The sequence below is a fragment of the Schistocerca gregaria genome, chromosome 7 (assembly GCF_023897955.1).
Source record: "Schistocerca gregaria isolate iqSchGreg1 chromosome 7, iqSchGreg1.2, whole genome shotgun sequence".
In the NCBI taxonomy this organism is placed as follows: Eukaryota; Metazoa; Arthropoda; class Insecta; order Orthoptera; family Acrididae; genus Schistocerca; species Schistocerca gregaria.
Window position 1 is genome coordinate 310109444 of NC_064926.1, and position 16517 is coordinate 310125960.

The window sequence follows — 16517 nt, forward strand, 5'->3', positions numbered from 1 at the left end:
CTCATTTAACGCCATTTACGTATTTGCCGGAGGTTAGGCCCACGGCTTTGAGTGGCACACGCAGCCGTTAAACAGTTGTCAACGCGATGGGCCATCCTGAGGAAATCCCGCCCTGCTCGCTTAGCAGCCAGCAACTTACTTGCTCGGAGTCTCACACTCACTACTCACTGGTGCACTGGGTGCTCCACTATCGATAGTACCTACTGCGACCAGCGTGATGCAAAGATATATTGTTCTCAGTATGTAAGGTGCAGCTGTCCCCTTACAACTGGGCGGTGGTTTCCTGTAAATTGAATCCATGTGAAGGACTTGGACTCAAGCCAGCAACCTCACGACCTGTCTTCACAACTGTATTCGCTGTAGTACCTCTTTTCTATCTTCAAAATCACAGAAAAGGGACTAACACTCTCGAAAGAAAGAAAACTGCGGAGAATTGGCTTACAGAACGTGACGTACAGAAATATGGAAACAGCAAAAACACAACACATTCTCATAACTAAAACAGTATTGGAAAACTGTTGGCATTTAAGGCCGCTTCCACTCTCCTCGGAAAGGATAAATATAGATCCTGTCTGGTTTTCAGGGGCCTCTTATATCATTCTTCCTGTAAATAGTTGTCAGTTCAGGTAACATTCATGGAGGTGGATAGCGATCTTGTACCTTTCTTTCCAAAGAAATTGATAAAGGCTTAATAATACTGAAACTCGTGAGTTCATTCTCGTGCTCACAAAACCACTCCTGGTTGATGTGAGCTGTGTGAACAAGTGTTCAGTCGTCTTGGAACACATACCGGAATTAGGGAACAGACATTCTGTCATGAAATGAAACTGGTCAGACTCAGTGGTCACATAGTACTTGGCAGCAAAGCGATCTTGTAGAGCAACCATGGACCCAAGGGACACCACGATACTGCTGCCCAAATCATCATCGAATCTTCGCCATGTTTTCATCATCGAATCTTCGCCATGTTTCTCTTGAGACGTAAACACGTCCTGAGGTTGGAAACTGTGAATTACGACTCACCTGACCAAACGACATTCCTCCATTGTTTCGTTTTCCTATTATAAGAATTTGCATCACTGATAAGTAGTTTTGGAATTTAAAGTAGACCCGCAGTTCCCTGCTTATGGAGGCATCCCTACCCACGTTGTTTTGGTGCTGACAATGTTCGCGATTGCGGCACTCAGTCCAGAAGTGACTTTTGCAGCTGTCGTCCCATTATTTTCCATCACAATCCTACTCAATGGCCATCACCATCACACAACACATGCTTTCGTCAGCGTTGTGACTTTCCGATTAATGTTTCTCCGCTTTCTCTGTATGCTGTATACATCTCCGATACGGTGCCCCTTGAAACACCAAACACTTCGGGTACGTTAGTTACGGAACCATCCACAGTACGAGAGTCAAAAATTTGCCCACATTAGAACTCACTTAGCTCCGACTTAATGCACTAAACAGCACACTCGTCTGACCACAGCTCACACTTAAATTTTATTGAGCGCATTGTGTAGGTACCGTTCGTGGTCAAGTACATCAGTGCTCTCGCTTCCCACGCCCAGGTTCCCGGGTTCGATTCCCGGCGGGGTCAGGGATTTTCTCTGCCTCGTGATGGCTGGGTGTTGTGTGATGTCCTTAGGTTAGTTAGGTTTAAATAGTTCTACGTTCTAGGGGACTGATGACCTAAGATGTTAAGTCCCATAGTGCTCAGAGCCATTTGAACCAATATCAGTGCAACCTGCAGTCTTGGCTAGCACCTGCATTTATGTTCAAGAATCCATTTCTCTGTGTGTTTCAATATTTTTCTCCAACTCCCATACAACCTAGGGGCTTGTTTTCACAATGAATCTTGTGAGCGGCGTGTGGGGTTGGTATTCTGTTATTCTGCGCAACGGATTAGTCTGAGATGTACCCTTTACCCTGTGGCTCCTGCAAGATGCAATTTCCAACCCCACACTACTACAGAAGTCAGACAGACGCTCCTAACGTTCTAGAGATAAATGCCTGTAAACTTTCGGCAATAAATATCTTCTGGAGTGTTCCGCTGTAAGGAAATGACACAAAATTTCAAAAAATTTCTTATATAACTAGTGGGATACTTGGGTACTGGAGTAGTGCTAGTTAGCGTAAGAAAAACATGAAACTAACGAAAATTATTATTTATTTTGCTAAAATTCTGAGAAATCAATATGGCACTTTTAGTTATGAGCTTCACACGTTATTTCCTGGTTCTTTTCGGAATGTGAAGTTACCTCTTAAAGATAGGATTCGCTAATGAAATTTCTGTACAAAGTTTAAGATTGTTATTGACTTGGCAGAATGGATGAGAGCTGCGCCTACTCAACTTGAATAATTATCCGTCAGAATGTTTCTAGGTACAGTCGAGTCTGTCGCGTGTCAAATGCAGTGAAGTGTACTGTTGTGGAGGAAATATGGAGCTCGCAAGAGCTGTAGCGTACAAACCGTAAGCTGCGATGACTGCTGTCTGCGCTGCTCGCTGCTGACAGATAAGGTAACTCTCGTTCTATCTGGATTGACCATCGCCAATCAAACTCTCCCTATGCCTTGATGAAGTTAAGGACTCCTATTCGCCCCTAGTCTAACTATTGGCATGGTACACCAGTCAGATGCCCAGTCCACTGTGATGCCACTCTAAAATTCGCTAATTCGCTCGCAGTCGTTTAACTATAACTCTGTCCATTCATACAACACAATAAGTGTGGCGGCCAATACACGTGAACAACCCTTAATCGCAAGGACTCAATATAGAGTTGCGCTTCGATTCGCTCTCGACAGAGGTGCTCTCCCAGTGAAGTACTGAGGAGAGACTTGCTCCCCGCTCTTTGAGTACATGTACGAGCGCACACGCTCTCATTACGTGTTCTTGCTCCAAGAGCGACAACGGAACGGCCCCTCTCCACGCCAGACACGAAGAGGTATATCTTTCGGACTCTTCCATTACTCCTTCAGCTCAAGGTGTCAGAAATATCGTCTGCCAATCAGCATTGCTCTTCTAAAACGGGAGAATGACGTTTCGTTTAAGGCGACCAGTCCGGAAATCTGTAGTATCGGCGTTTGGCGTTTGCTGTCTCCCTGTGAAAATCTCTGAAACTGCGTGCTATGTGTAAAGAATGCGTAGGCTGGCCGCTCCCACACAATGTAGCGGAATTTGCTTTTAAGCCGAATACGGGGTCGTTCCTTCTTTCCCTCGGGCAAACGCTGTCCGCTCCACGGGCAGTCGCACGCCTCCTGGCGTGCGGTGGCTCTCCCGAACTAAAAGCTCCTGTGACCATCGTGTCTGGAATGTGTGTGTGTACGCCAGCCTCTAGTATTTCAACCACGCTGCGCATTGGCGATTTACTAGTTATTTGCATATCGTTTACATGAATTCCTACAACATTGACTTTATCTTATCGAGTCTGGATTCAAATGAAGCATCTTGATGTGCGGAATATGATTGAGAGGGCGGAATTTGTAAGCAATGTAGGTCAGGAGACCACGACCTCTTACAATCTTCCAATCTATAGCAAAGGCAGGGCAGTGTGCCCTTTCGTGAATCTTTCCGGAAAATTAAAGCCCAGCGTACTTCCACCATGAAGTACATTTCCCGTCGCCATTTCATACGCGCACTGTGATGCAACTGTTAACCGTACCACAAAAGAACTGTTTTTGCAAGGAACTCAGGGCATTTACTCTCTTCTGACAATGCGTCACTCATGTTGCATAATTATCTTAGTATGGGACGACATGTGCAACTTACTTTTTGAAGTACCCTTCGTACAGAGATATAGTTGCATAAAAATGAAAAGAAAATAAATAAAAACATAATCAATTAGTTAATACTTAACAAACAGCGCACAAAGCTAAATCGGCATGCCACCCATGAATGTTAAGATAGTCACGTTTCCGTATTTCAGAAACTATCGCAAAAGGTATCTAACATCTTCAAATCGTTTAAAGTTGAAGCTGCATATATATAAATAAATAGATAGATACATATATAAGGCAAAAGTTTCTTTTCATTCATGCGAAAGTTGTTTGTGAATAACGGAAAAATGTTTTATATAAGTTTGACGAAGTATTGAAGTGATGTTTGATATATTTTTGTTTCGTATTTTTTTTCTTTTTGTGTAATTTTATTTTTTCTTAAATGAAATTGTGTTGTCTAGCGCTGTATATATATATATATATATATATATATATATATATATATATGTGTGTGTGTGTGTGTGTGTGTGTGTGTGTGTGTGTATTGTTTTCTCAATTTTTCTACAACCTTCCACTGTTTCAGGTTATAAAACAAATCTTCTCGAATAAAATCTGAATTAAAACATTGACAATTTCAATTTTGCTCTTAATGCTGTTTACTTCTAAGGAAGAGAAGGTGGATAACTATGTGGAGCAAAAATTCTCTGTATGTTACCTGGTCCATTACATCTCCTCACCAATCTTCTAGATAAGGGGTCTCCAAACGTTTTAGCCCGCAGGCCACATTGACTCTTCCACGAAGTCATAAGGGCCGACATCTACCTAGTGGGATTAAAGCACCCTAGCACTCCATGATCACCGTAATGTAAGGCTAAAGGAAAGATGAAATCGCAAAAATCTAAGATTGTGGGAATAATCTGAAACGAACAACGATTTTTATTTAATTACATAATTTTGATTGGTGGACGTACCTGACCGAAATTCTGGCGTATTTTGTTTTGGCGAATTTCACTGACAAAAAAGTATGTCACTGCACATTCTTCACGAAAGCGCCCTGCAAAGTTAACGAAATCTGAAAATCATTGTTAGCAACACTATTACTGCAAGACGTAACACAGGTAGAGTATGTCAATGCATTGTTATTTCAAGCGGCGCAACAATAACTGTAGTTATGTAGTTTTGTAGCGAGTAGCAGAGCCAATGTCGCGGTGTATTGGTCGCGATAGGCCTCGAAACTCAGTTGTGGGCAATACAGGTACCACATCAAATATTTGGCGGGCCGGATACCGGGGATGTCCGGCCAGCTAACGCGGGCCGGTTTGCCGGCCCTCGTGGTCCGGTTTCGATCCGCGGACCGTAGTTTGGAGACCCCTGTTCTAGATGGCTCACCAATTTCTGTTTTTTAGGGGAAACTAGTGAGACACTGATCGCATGCGCCAAGGAAACGATCGTTATGAGGTAACGCCTGATAGGTATGCAACACACCTACCGTATGCGTAGCGCGGGTTCGAACTTACATCGCCCAAAGCTGATAGATAACTACCGTACTCTATGCCTACTTAACGATAGTCTATGGTAGTTTTACAACTCTGGAGGTGTCCTTTTACAACTCCGGAGGTGTTCCTAAGCTAGCAGCGAAGACATGGCGTCCGTCTCGTCGTGTTACAGGGTTGCTGACCGCGGAGCTGCGAGTGGTGGTTGCTGACGACACGGACGTGGTCGCCGGGGGCGGCGCTGCTGCTGGCCTCTGCGACGGCGGGCGCGCCGAGTGTGCGACGGTGGCGCCGCGGGTCGGCCCGCCGCCGCTCATCGCTGGGCCTGGTCAGTACACTCACGTCACTGCAGGGGTGGCGGTTATCGCTGGAACAGCAGGTCTTCGGTTATATCGTTTCTCTTTTTTTCAATCGGTTTCGATAATAAACGATTTTCGGTAATAAACGATTTTCGGTTTTTATTTATATTATTTTCTTTACCCGCCACATTAGCCGAGAGCGCTAATACGCTGCTTCGTGGACTCGGGAAGGCGCGCCGGCCCTGGATCGGATCCGCCTGGCGGATTAACGACGACGGTCGGTGTGCCGGCCAGCCTGGATGTGGTTTTTAGGCGGTTTTCCACATCCCCCTAGGTGAATACCGGACTGGTCCCCATGGCCCGCCTCAGTTACACAGCTCACAGATACCTGAACACTTTCGCGTTATTCCACAGATTACACTAGTCTTAGACAATTGGGGTGCACAAATTCCGTTCCGGGGGGTACGGGGTGGTGGCAGGAAGGGTATCCGGCCACCCCTTAATCTAACATTGCCAAATCCGATTAACCGTGCCAACCCTGCGTCCCTGCGGGAAAAGGCACAAGCGAAAGAAAGAAAGAAAGATTCCTATTATTTTCGTTAGTAAATGCTAAAATTTAACAAAGACTGAAAAATCTTTCCTCCCTCAGTTTCAAGATAAATACAGGATGGTGCAGATAAAGCCCGTGTAATTATAAAGGAAACACAGTGAAATTACACAAATGAAGAGCTGAAATGGACTTTTCATTCATTTACAATGAAAACTGCAGTGTAAAATGCAGGGCGTATAAAAAAGAATCATCCGATAAGGCACGTCTATATTTCTGAAACTAATAAACATATACAATGAATTTAGTTTTTTGATGAATGGGAAACTCAAACCTTTTCATAACTGTTTAATATGCCGCCCCTGAGATGCGCGGTATATGTCAAAGCAATATTCATATTGTTCGCACAGTGCAACGAGCAAGTCTTGAGTTACACCTTCCCTGGCTTCCGTGGCTGCTGTTATGCGATGTATCCCACAAGAAATAATCACATATAGACAGGTCTAGTGACGATTTTTTCATAATGGAGTGGTTGGTGACACATTATGTTACTGTTCTCTTTTGCCCAGTAGCTCGTGTTCTGTGAATTCACGTGACCGGAAAGATGAAATCATGCTTCATCACTCATTATGGGATGGAAAGGGTCTACCAGACCATCTTTCATGTTATTCAAGAGCCACGTGCAGTAATTTCCATCCTCCTGTAACTGCTGCGTAACCGCCACACAATACGGCTTCAAATTAACAATTTTTCAAAATTTCATATTTGTGGGGATCCACAGCCTCCAGATGTTTAGTTGGTCCGTAGTTGGCTGTAATGCAATTTTTATTTACTCGTGCGATTAGCTAATTACGACTACTTCCCACAAGTAATCGAAATCAGCTAATGGCACGATTAAACAAAAATCACATTACAGCCTACTACGGACCATGTTTAGGTTTATTAAGACTTTTTCAACATCCACTGGCAGCACCCTTAATTTACATGTACCTTAAATGAAGCAACAAATGTACTGTTACCAGTAACTGTTTATTTATCTCTGCGACGCGTTTCAAAGGTTTAAACGTCCATCATCAGGTGGATTTAAATGTGTTAGTATGACATTTGTGTGTGTGTTGTGTTACGATTTTCTGGAGGAACTTGTGGCACTGTCCAGTGGAGAAACAAAACTCAAATGTAAATCCACCAGACGATTGAGGTTTAAACCTTTGAAACGCATCGTGGAGATAAATAAACAGTGACTGGTAACAGTAGACTTGTTTCATTTAACGTCAATCACAGTCACGGTAAAGCCTAACCAATGTTCGCATTTAAATTTACATGTACCTGTTGGGCCAATTTACATGTAGACTTCTTCGGGCTCTGAAAAATTCTTCGGCGAATGTCTGCAATAACTTCTGGTGAGCGAACTGCAGGAATTCTTTATTGTTTTACACTTTGCACAGATCTCTAGTTGCATCAATTTTTATGCAGACTCTGTATTGCTCTCTTTGCTGGTAATCTCTATGTGGATACTTGACAACGAAAATTTTGGGAGTTACCTTCATCGAACCTATTTTCAAGCATGCTTCCACAATTTCAGTTCTTCTTTCTATCGATAAAGTCATTTTGCAAAGAGAAACGTCTAACTTCACTGAAATAAACTGAAATCCTGACAGAAGAATGCTAAAATCGATTACTGCAGAAAACTGTACGTTGCTGTAGCTGTTTACTCTCTTTCAGAAGTCTAAACATTGCATTCGCATTCGAAGAGGAGACGGGTTACTTTTAACTGCACCAGCTGTAGAATCAAAATATTAAATTTAATAGGAAGGTAAACGAAAACTTGCACCGTTCGATGTTTTTCTCGAAAAGTGACTGAATACGACAAAAAGTCACCAGTATTCTTCTACTAGTTCTAATTTTTGAAAGTCTCCTCAAAAATCATTTTGTAATCGACAATCATACTACTACTTGGTTATTATGAATAATCAGTGCTAAAATTGAAAACTAAGTTTGATGAACTCTATTTTACGTGCTAATTTGTCCGTTTTCAAGAGCTACAATTGGATATAGTCGCATGCAGCAAATCATCTACTTTGTATTATTATTATAAACTATGAATAGATTGTTAACTTTTAAGTTTTCTCCTGTACGTTGTCACAAGTTTGTTGTGGCTCCTGCGGTTTTTAACCTGTTGAAGCAAATAGAACATTCCACGTCATTGATACTGCACTTCATAAAATACATCCAGATTAGGTGTGGTGCCACTCTGTACATCTGATGTCCGATGACAATAGTGAGAGACTACCGTATATACTACATCGGGCAAGTCATACACACTGCATCTATGCGCGTACCATTAAATAGCGCATGTGCTATGGCATTTTTGCCTCAGCAATGCTATACCAATGCTTATGCCACGTATTGTTGCTAGTTTGTGCCGGCATTATTTATAAAACTGCATAGACCGATTTTCCTATTTTCTATATAACACAGTATTTCAAAGCAATGGAAATTTTACGAATACAAATGACTTGTTTGTTAAAAAGGGTTTATTCAAAAAACAAAAATGTTACTTCTGCTGCTAGGGCTAACTGATATTTCATTTTTTTACCCGATTATTTGTAAAAAAATTAAAAGCACCTATTGTTACCGAGACCAAACAAGTGACGACAAATACCGAGAACCAAAATAGCGGTATCGGTTTTAACCGAGCGGATTTTCCCGCTGCCGATGTCTAGCACATCTCCTAATAACCCAATGCGCATAAAACAGCAAGGACTTTATGTATGTTATACACTGCCGCTCATTAAAACTGCAACAGCAGGAAGGAAAGCAAATAACGAAAATTTACATGTTTATTTATACAGTGAGGTATGTAGCGGGAAGAATACATGAATAAGTAATGTGCACGTCATTTGTCTGTATACAGATGCGAAATTCCGAACACAGATTTGCCACCGGGCCACAACAATGGCTCAAATGCGGCTGGGTATCTATATCTGCATGACCTCCCTTCCAACTCACAATTAAGTATCCGGCAGAGGGTTCATCAAACAACCTTCAAGTTTTTTTCCCAACCGTTTCACTACGACAGACTGTTTAATAAACCTGTTGCATCTTCTAAGTGTTCTGGCAATAAATCGCAATCTTTGGTTCGCTTTCCCCACTACATTATCTACGCGATTGTTCCGTTTGAAGTTATTTGTAGTAGCAAACCTAAGTATAAGGGGCGGTCGAAAAGCTTCCGTTCGAAGGCCATATTGTCCAGTATCGGTAAGCCAGACAGGCAAAAACGCCATGTGCGCTGAGGCAATCATCCAACCCCCGCACCAGCTTCAAGATTCCTGTTTGGTAAAACAGCGTGTCGTGCATCGTGAAGAAGTCCGTAAGTGCCAACTGCACATGCCCGCTCGACAGGAATCATCGACCCTTCAATGCCGTTTTTTAAGAGACTGAAGGCGTGATAATCACGTGGGGAGAGATTAATAATACAGGGTGGATGCTCGAGTGTCTCCCACTTCAGCTGACGCCACTTCTGCGTAACAACGTTTGCGATATGGGTACGTGCATTATCATGAATCAGCAGTACTCCCTATCGAAGTTTTCTCGGACGTTTCGCCTTAATTGCACCCCATAAAAATTCTCCATTACGTGATGGATATCTACCGGTGTTTGTCCTTCAGCAACCAAGGAGATAATAACAGTACGTTGCTCCCGTATGGAAGTATTTAGTAACAACGTCGCTATAGTTCACGTTTCACCATTTACAACACGCACTTCGGAAAGAAACGAATACCATAATGAGCCCATGCCTACATGTAGCTGCTTATATTCTTGCATCGAGTTGCGCCATGTTGCATATACGCTGCAGCAACGCCCTCAGATGTAAACTTTTGAACGCGAGTTATATATGTGTCTTGAAAGGAGGATATAAGATGAACAAGAAAAGCAAAACGAGGATAATGGAATGTAGTCGAATTAAGTCGGGTGATGCTGAGGGAATTAGATTAGGAAATAAGACACTTAAATTAATAAAGGAGTTTTGCTATTTGGGGAGCAAAATAACTGATGATGGTCGAAGTAGAGATGATATAAAATGTAGACTGACAATGGCAAGGAAAGCGTTTCTGAAGAAGAGAAATATGTTAACATCGAGTATAGCTTTAAATGTCAGGAAGTCGTTTCTGAAAGTATTTGTATGGAGTGGAGCCATGTACGGAAGTGAAATATGGACGATAAATAGTTCGGACAAGAAGAGAATAGAAGCTTTCGAAATGTGGTGCTACAGAAGAATGCTGAAGATTAGATGGGTAGAACACATAACTAATGAGGAGGTACTGAATAGGATTGGGGAGAAGAGAATTTTGTGGCACAACTTGACTAGAAGAAGGGATCGGTTGGTAGGACATGTTCTGAGGCATCAAGGGATCACAAATTTAGCATTGGAAGGCAGCGTGGAGGGTAAAAATCGTAGAGGGAGACCAAGAAATGAATACACTAAGGCGATTCAGAAGGGTGTAGATTGCAGTAGGTACTGGGAGGTGAAGAAGCTTGCACAGGATAGAGTAGCATGGAGAGCTGCATCAAACCAGTCTCAGCGCTGATGGCCACAACAACAACATATTTTCACAAGCTGCGACATCGTCGCGAAAAGACACAGTACCCGTATATGTAATAAGTTTCCTTTAATTTACGTCTGTTTAACAGAAAAGACTGTGACCATAGACGTAAATTAAAGGAAACTAACAACATATATTTAACTGAATTGACAGCTTTTAGATTTGCGTCATTTATCGTGTTACTGTAACTTAAGGGATTTCTTTTCGTATGCGTAGGATAACATCACACTTTCCATTATTCAGAGTTAATTGCCACTTTTCACGCAATACAGCTGTCTTGCCAAAATCATTTTGGAATAGGTTTTGATCTTCTGATGGCTTTACTAGACGGTAAATGACAGCATCATATGCAAACAATCTAAAATGGTTCTTCAGATTGCCTCCTGAATTGTTTATGTCGATTAGGAACAACAGAGGGCCTATAAAACTTCTTTGAGGAACGGTACATATCAGTTCTGTTTTACTCGATACTTTCCGTCGGTAGAAATGGCGTCAGTCTGGAAACATGGAATCAATTTCAGTTCTCCTGTCCATAGTACTCACTTCTTCGTGTGTTTCACAGAAACGACATTTCTTGAATCCGTGCTCTCTGCGAATACTGCGTTTTCTTCGAAGTATTTCATAATTTTCGAACACGGTATATGTCCCCAAACACTACTGCAGATCGAAGTCAGTGATATATGTCTGTAATTCAGTGGGTTACTCCTATTTCCTTTCTTTGAGTAGGGATATGTCATTCCATACTGCTTCAACTGCAACAGAGCTGAATAATCGCAGCAGTTGAGGAAGGATGCAGTGAGAGACACGTAATCTGGGTTTTGCAGTGTAACTGAGTGTATTTCTATTTGGGTATGAACGAAGACCCCGCAGGAATTCCAGTTGGTACGCGAGGAGTCTAGTATAAACTTGGAGGGGATATTTCAGTATGTGGGCTTGGTGTGGTGTAGTGAACTTTGATGTGGGTGGGGAGGTAATCGTAGCCAATCTAATTCAGACTCGTTCGATAGAGAGTCCATGGAAGTTGGGTGAGGTGACGATGACGCCGGAATTGGAGTCTCAGGTCAGATATGTTGGGCTATGGGAATCTGGTAAATTGCTGGGTAGTAGTAAACCGACGCCACCGTTGGCAGGGGAGTGGCTATGGATGTCATGCTCTGTGACAGTAATATAGATGGTGAAAGTCTGGGCGGTGTGGGAGAGGAAGTAGAGAGTATAAGGTGAGTAGGCTGGACGCAGAATGGTGGTGAAATTAACCAAGAAGTTTTTGAGATGAATGGTAAGGATGAGGTGTTTGGCAGGATGGTTGTGGCAAGATAAGGATTACAGAGGTAGCCAGTTGCTGCGCTGCCTCGGTTTATAGTATGGAGATTATTTGTGGAGTGTAGGTTGTACGGCACCATGCGGATGTGTGACACAGTTGTAGAAATGTTATGTTTAGGACATAAGCATGGATATTGTGATGAAATAGATAATGGATGAAGAGTATTATGCTAGATCTGAGGAAAAGGATATTATGGAACAGCATTATATGATTCTACTATGCCATAATGTGTTTGGTAACGAAGTGGTTTTGGCGAAATATTTTAAACTAGAGATTCAAAACAGTTGAAGAGGAAGTGAAATTAGTCTTGGAGTAGGCGCCCTAAGTGTTAAGATAGAAGACGGATCTAGTAGTTGACAACACTTGGTTGACCAACTTGAAATGTTGTCTCTTGGTCTGGGATGGTTAAGAAGACGGATTAACCAAAGAGATATAAGAGAGTCAGAGAAGAGCGGAGCAAGTCGCTACGGTTTAATCAGCATGAAAGCATCACAGAAATGGTTCCAGTGATATATGCTACAAGAAATGCATGGTGGCGCGTGAGGCGCTTACTCACTTAATGCCGGGAGCTCGTTTTAAGAGACGAGAAATATTTATTTCTTCCAGCAGACATCATATCTTGTGACTGTGACGATACAGTTAGAAAAATTTAGGCTTGTACAGAGGGATACCGACAACTGTTCTTTTAACGTACCATCCGCGTTTGGTATAACAAAGGAGACAGTTTCCATACACATTGCTGACCAAAAGAATGAAGTCTTGTAATCTGCCCCCCCCCCCCTTTTCCTTCTTCCATCTATTCCCCACATTAAACAGTGCCCAGTCCAAGTAATTAGTAAGCAAAGCATTTTATAAAGATTTGGGGTCTGATTCTTGAAGCTGAAAATTTAACATCAGGTCCTCACGGTTCGTTTGAACTAAGCACATTGGAAGATTGTTGTAGCTGAATTTTTTACGTAAATTCATTTTCCACCGATTTTCTCACATTTTAGTATATCATGCAATTTTCTGATTTTCCACCTTAACATTGTTCGCACCTATTATACAAAAATACGTCCGATCACCTCAGAGGCAAGTTTACGACTCTCGCGCTTTGCGGAAATAACAATATTTCAAAGGGTTTACAATTTTTCTTAGCAAGTAAACTCCTATTAGTTTTCGTTACATTATTAATTTCTATCCTTATTTCATTAACGAATCCAGAAATAAATATAGTTAACAGTACAGGATTGCGTAATTAGTCACAGAAATTTTAACTGTGCAAATAATTCCTAATTTCAACTGTTTTGTAAATTAACAGCACATTCAGAACTAGTGCATATCTATTGTAACATCGAAACTAATATATATTTTATAAAGTAATTCCTTTTCAAAAATTTTAGCTTCAAATATAACCTACTGTGTATAAAATTATATGAAAGGAACTGAGATAATATTGAGCCGTCCAAAATCCTAGCCGGCCAGGGTGGCCGAGCGGTTCTAGGTGCTACAGTCTGGAACCGCGTGACCGCTACGGTCGCAGGTTCGAATCCTGCCTCGGGCATGGATGTGTGTGATGTCCTTAGGTTTGTTAGGTTTAAGTAGTTCTAAGTTCTAGGGGACAGATGACCTCAGATGTTGAGTCCCATAGTGCTCAGAGCCATTTGGACCATTTTTGAACCAAAATCAGAAAAAAATACTGGTGTTGACAGCTATTAATGAGGAAAATTTATGCCAGAGGAGGATGTCCCGTTACAGCATCCAGAAGACATCGTTGGAAGTCCATGTAACTTCGTACACGTGCACACCGCCATTGGATAGGTAAATGATTAGACTCACAGTTTTCTGTGACACATACAACGGCAACCAGAATACAGTAGAGTTGTTAGCGGTTCTTGCAGGTTGTGTAAAAGGCAAGAACAATATTAGATGTAGCGTGATCGCTATGAAGTACACGGATATGTCACATACTGGTGTAAGACAGCGTTATCAGCACCTAACAGAGCTAGGAAGGAGGCTCCTCATTGTAGGTCTCCATTTGGCAAGCTGGTCGACGTAAGGAACAATCAGATTAGTGGGGTGTTTCGATGTGACAGTAGTCCAGTATTAGGTTGCATGGGAACGTGAGGGCAGTCATGGTTCCTCTAGTAACAGAATAGAGCGAGACCGAAGCGCACCGGCCGACGGCGTCAGTGGGGAATCGCCGGAACAAAGCAGACACACACACCAGGGACGTCTGACAACGGAGACCATACGGCGAAATACTAAAACCAGAGGGCAAAACCAAATTGCATACCAAGACGTAGCGACTATCAGCGACCAGAGCAATGATGAATAGGTAAACGATCACAAACGCTGTTGGAACACGACTGCCGTATGAGCCGGCCAGAGCCCCTGCGCTGCCGGCTTTATGGGATCACGCCCAAAGGCCGGCGCGGCGAGCGTGGCCCGCGCTTGGTGCTGTGGCGGCGACAGCAGGGTTCGCCGAGACTCGAACTCGGAACCTTTGCCAAGGTCCCGAATTCGAGTCTCGGTCCTCCACAAAGTTTTAATCTGCCAGGAAGTTTCATATCAGCGCACACTCCACTGCGCAGTGAAAATCTCATTCCGGAAACATCCCCCAGGCTGTGACTAAGCCATGTCTCCTCAATATCCTTTCTTTCAGGAGTGCTAGTCCTGCAAGGTTCGCAGGAGAGCTTCTGTAACGTTTGGAAGGTAGGAGACGGGGTACCGGCGGAAGTAAAGCTGTGAGGACGGGGCGTGAGTCGTGCTTGGGTAGCTCAGTTGGTAGAGCACTTGCGCGCGAAAGGCAAAGATCCCGAGTTCGAGTCTCGGTCCGGCACACAGTTTTAATCTGCCAGGAAGTTTCGGGGGCTACTTTACCTCCGGTAATTTTACCCAAGAGGACGTTATCATTATTTAACCATACAGTAGAGTTGCATGCCCTCGGGAAAAAATACGGCTGTAGTTTTCCCTTGCTTTCAGCTGTTCGCAATACCAGTTGAGTGGAAGTATTTCGCCACTATGTTCTGCGAAGACTTACAGTTATTTTCGTAGTGTTTTTCCTGGAGTATTATGGAAATACACACACAAACACAATACATATTACTGAGGACTACTCTCCCAAGTTACAATTTTGAACTTCACAGGACACTGTGTTTGCATTGCTGATGTCTATAAGTCATACAATGTTTTCGGCTAATTTCGTTACAACAATTTTTACTTAAAACAAGTTTTCATATTTTATAACTGAACGAAAGCACACACTAGAACGCACTGATGCTGGCGAAAAGGCGCTGAAACATGTTTGGGCATTTAAATGAACTTCGTCTGCATAACAGGCAGGCCTAAAATCCTATAATGCAGTCTGCAAATATGGCTGCTGCTATAACTTCGGAACTAAATGATGATTACAAAATAGCATACAGTTTGCAGAATGCTGACTTACGCTAATGAGCTAAGACATTATGGCCACCTGGTCAATACCATATCGTTCTACCTCTGAAATGCAACACAGCAGCGATTCTGAGCAGCACTGATTCGACAAGTACCTAATAGGTTAGTGGAGATACGTGGCATCACATGTCAATGCACAGGTCAGGCAAATCCAGTGGTGGTTTGTGAGCGCAGAGTTGACGCTCGATAGCGTTCCAGATGTGCTCCATCGGATTCAGATCAGGCGAATTTGGTAACCAAGACATCAATTGACTTCACTGTCATGCTCCTCGAACCACTGCAACATGAGTCTGACCTTGCGACACGGGCTGTTATCCTGCTAGAAGATGCCGTCGCTTTCGGTTAAGACATCAAGCATGAAAGGAAGCAAATGGTCCACAACAATGTCCGTGTAGTCCATGCCTGTCATTATGCTTTCGATTACTACCATAGGTCGCATGGAAGTCCAGGCGAATGTCTCCTATAGCGTATTATAGTGTCGGTTGCCCTGTGTCCGTGGCGCGAAGCCGTTCGCCTTGATGACGGCGTATCGGAACACGCCCATCGATCAGGTGTAACAGGAAATGTTATTTACGAGACTAGACAACACATTTTCATGTATCCACGGTCCAAACTTGATGATCAAATGTGTTGTGTCCCTTTGGGATGACGTTGGGTGCTAAGGCAGAAAATATAGATTCAAAGACACATACACTGATGAAAGTTTAATGTAACTGTGTACTTGGTACGACTTTTCGTCTGAATGTCCTGATATAAATCCAGATAGGTACCTGAAGTGTGTACAGATCTTGCTACTAACACCAAGTCCTACTTGAACTTCAATATAAATCAGAGGCCTGAGTCTGTTATACTTCTACTCGCTACTTTATCTCAACTAACCTGACTTCGGAGTAGATCGAAGACTGAAGACTACAGAGACTCGAATCCGTAGCTATAGCGCTGGAGTCCATACACTGGAAGCTGCTTGTGGCGGCCTGTTATCGGCGTGGCGTATGGCGCCTGAGTCACCGATCCAAGGGAGCGTGTCTCTCAAGTGGCTGGCGATTAGAAGAAGCGGTCACATTTGGCTGCCTTATCCGGTAACTTGCATAACTGCTACTGCCAACTTCA

General features: G+C 42.9%; 1 protein-coding gene across 1 annotated transcript in view; it reads left to right on the forward strand.

The window, feature by feature from the left end:
- The window catches only part of LOC126282099 (uncharacterized), a 518030-nt gene that overhangs the window by 411824 nt on the left and 89689 nt on the right, over positions 1-16517 (forward strand). The window contains exon 3 of the mRNA XM_049981558.1: positions 5377-5529. Within this exon, the coding sequence (XP_049837515.1) occupies positions 5377-5529 (153 nt within the window). The remainder of the gene's footprint in view (positions 1-5376; positions 5530-16517) is intronic.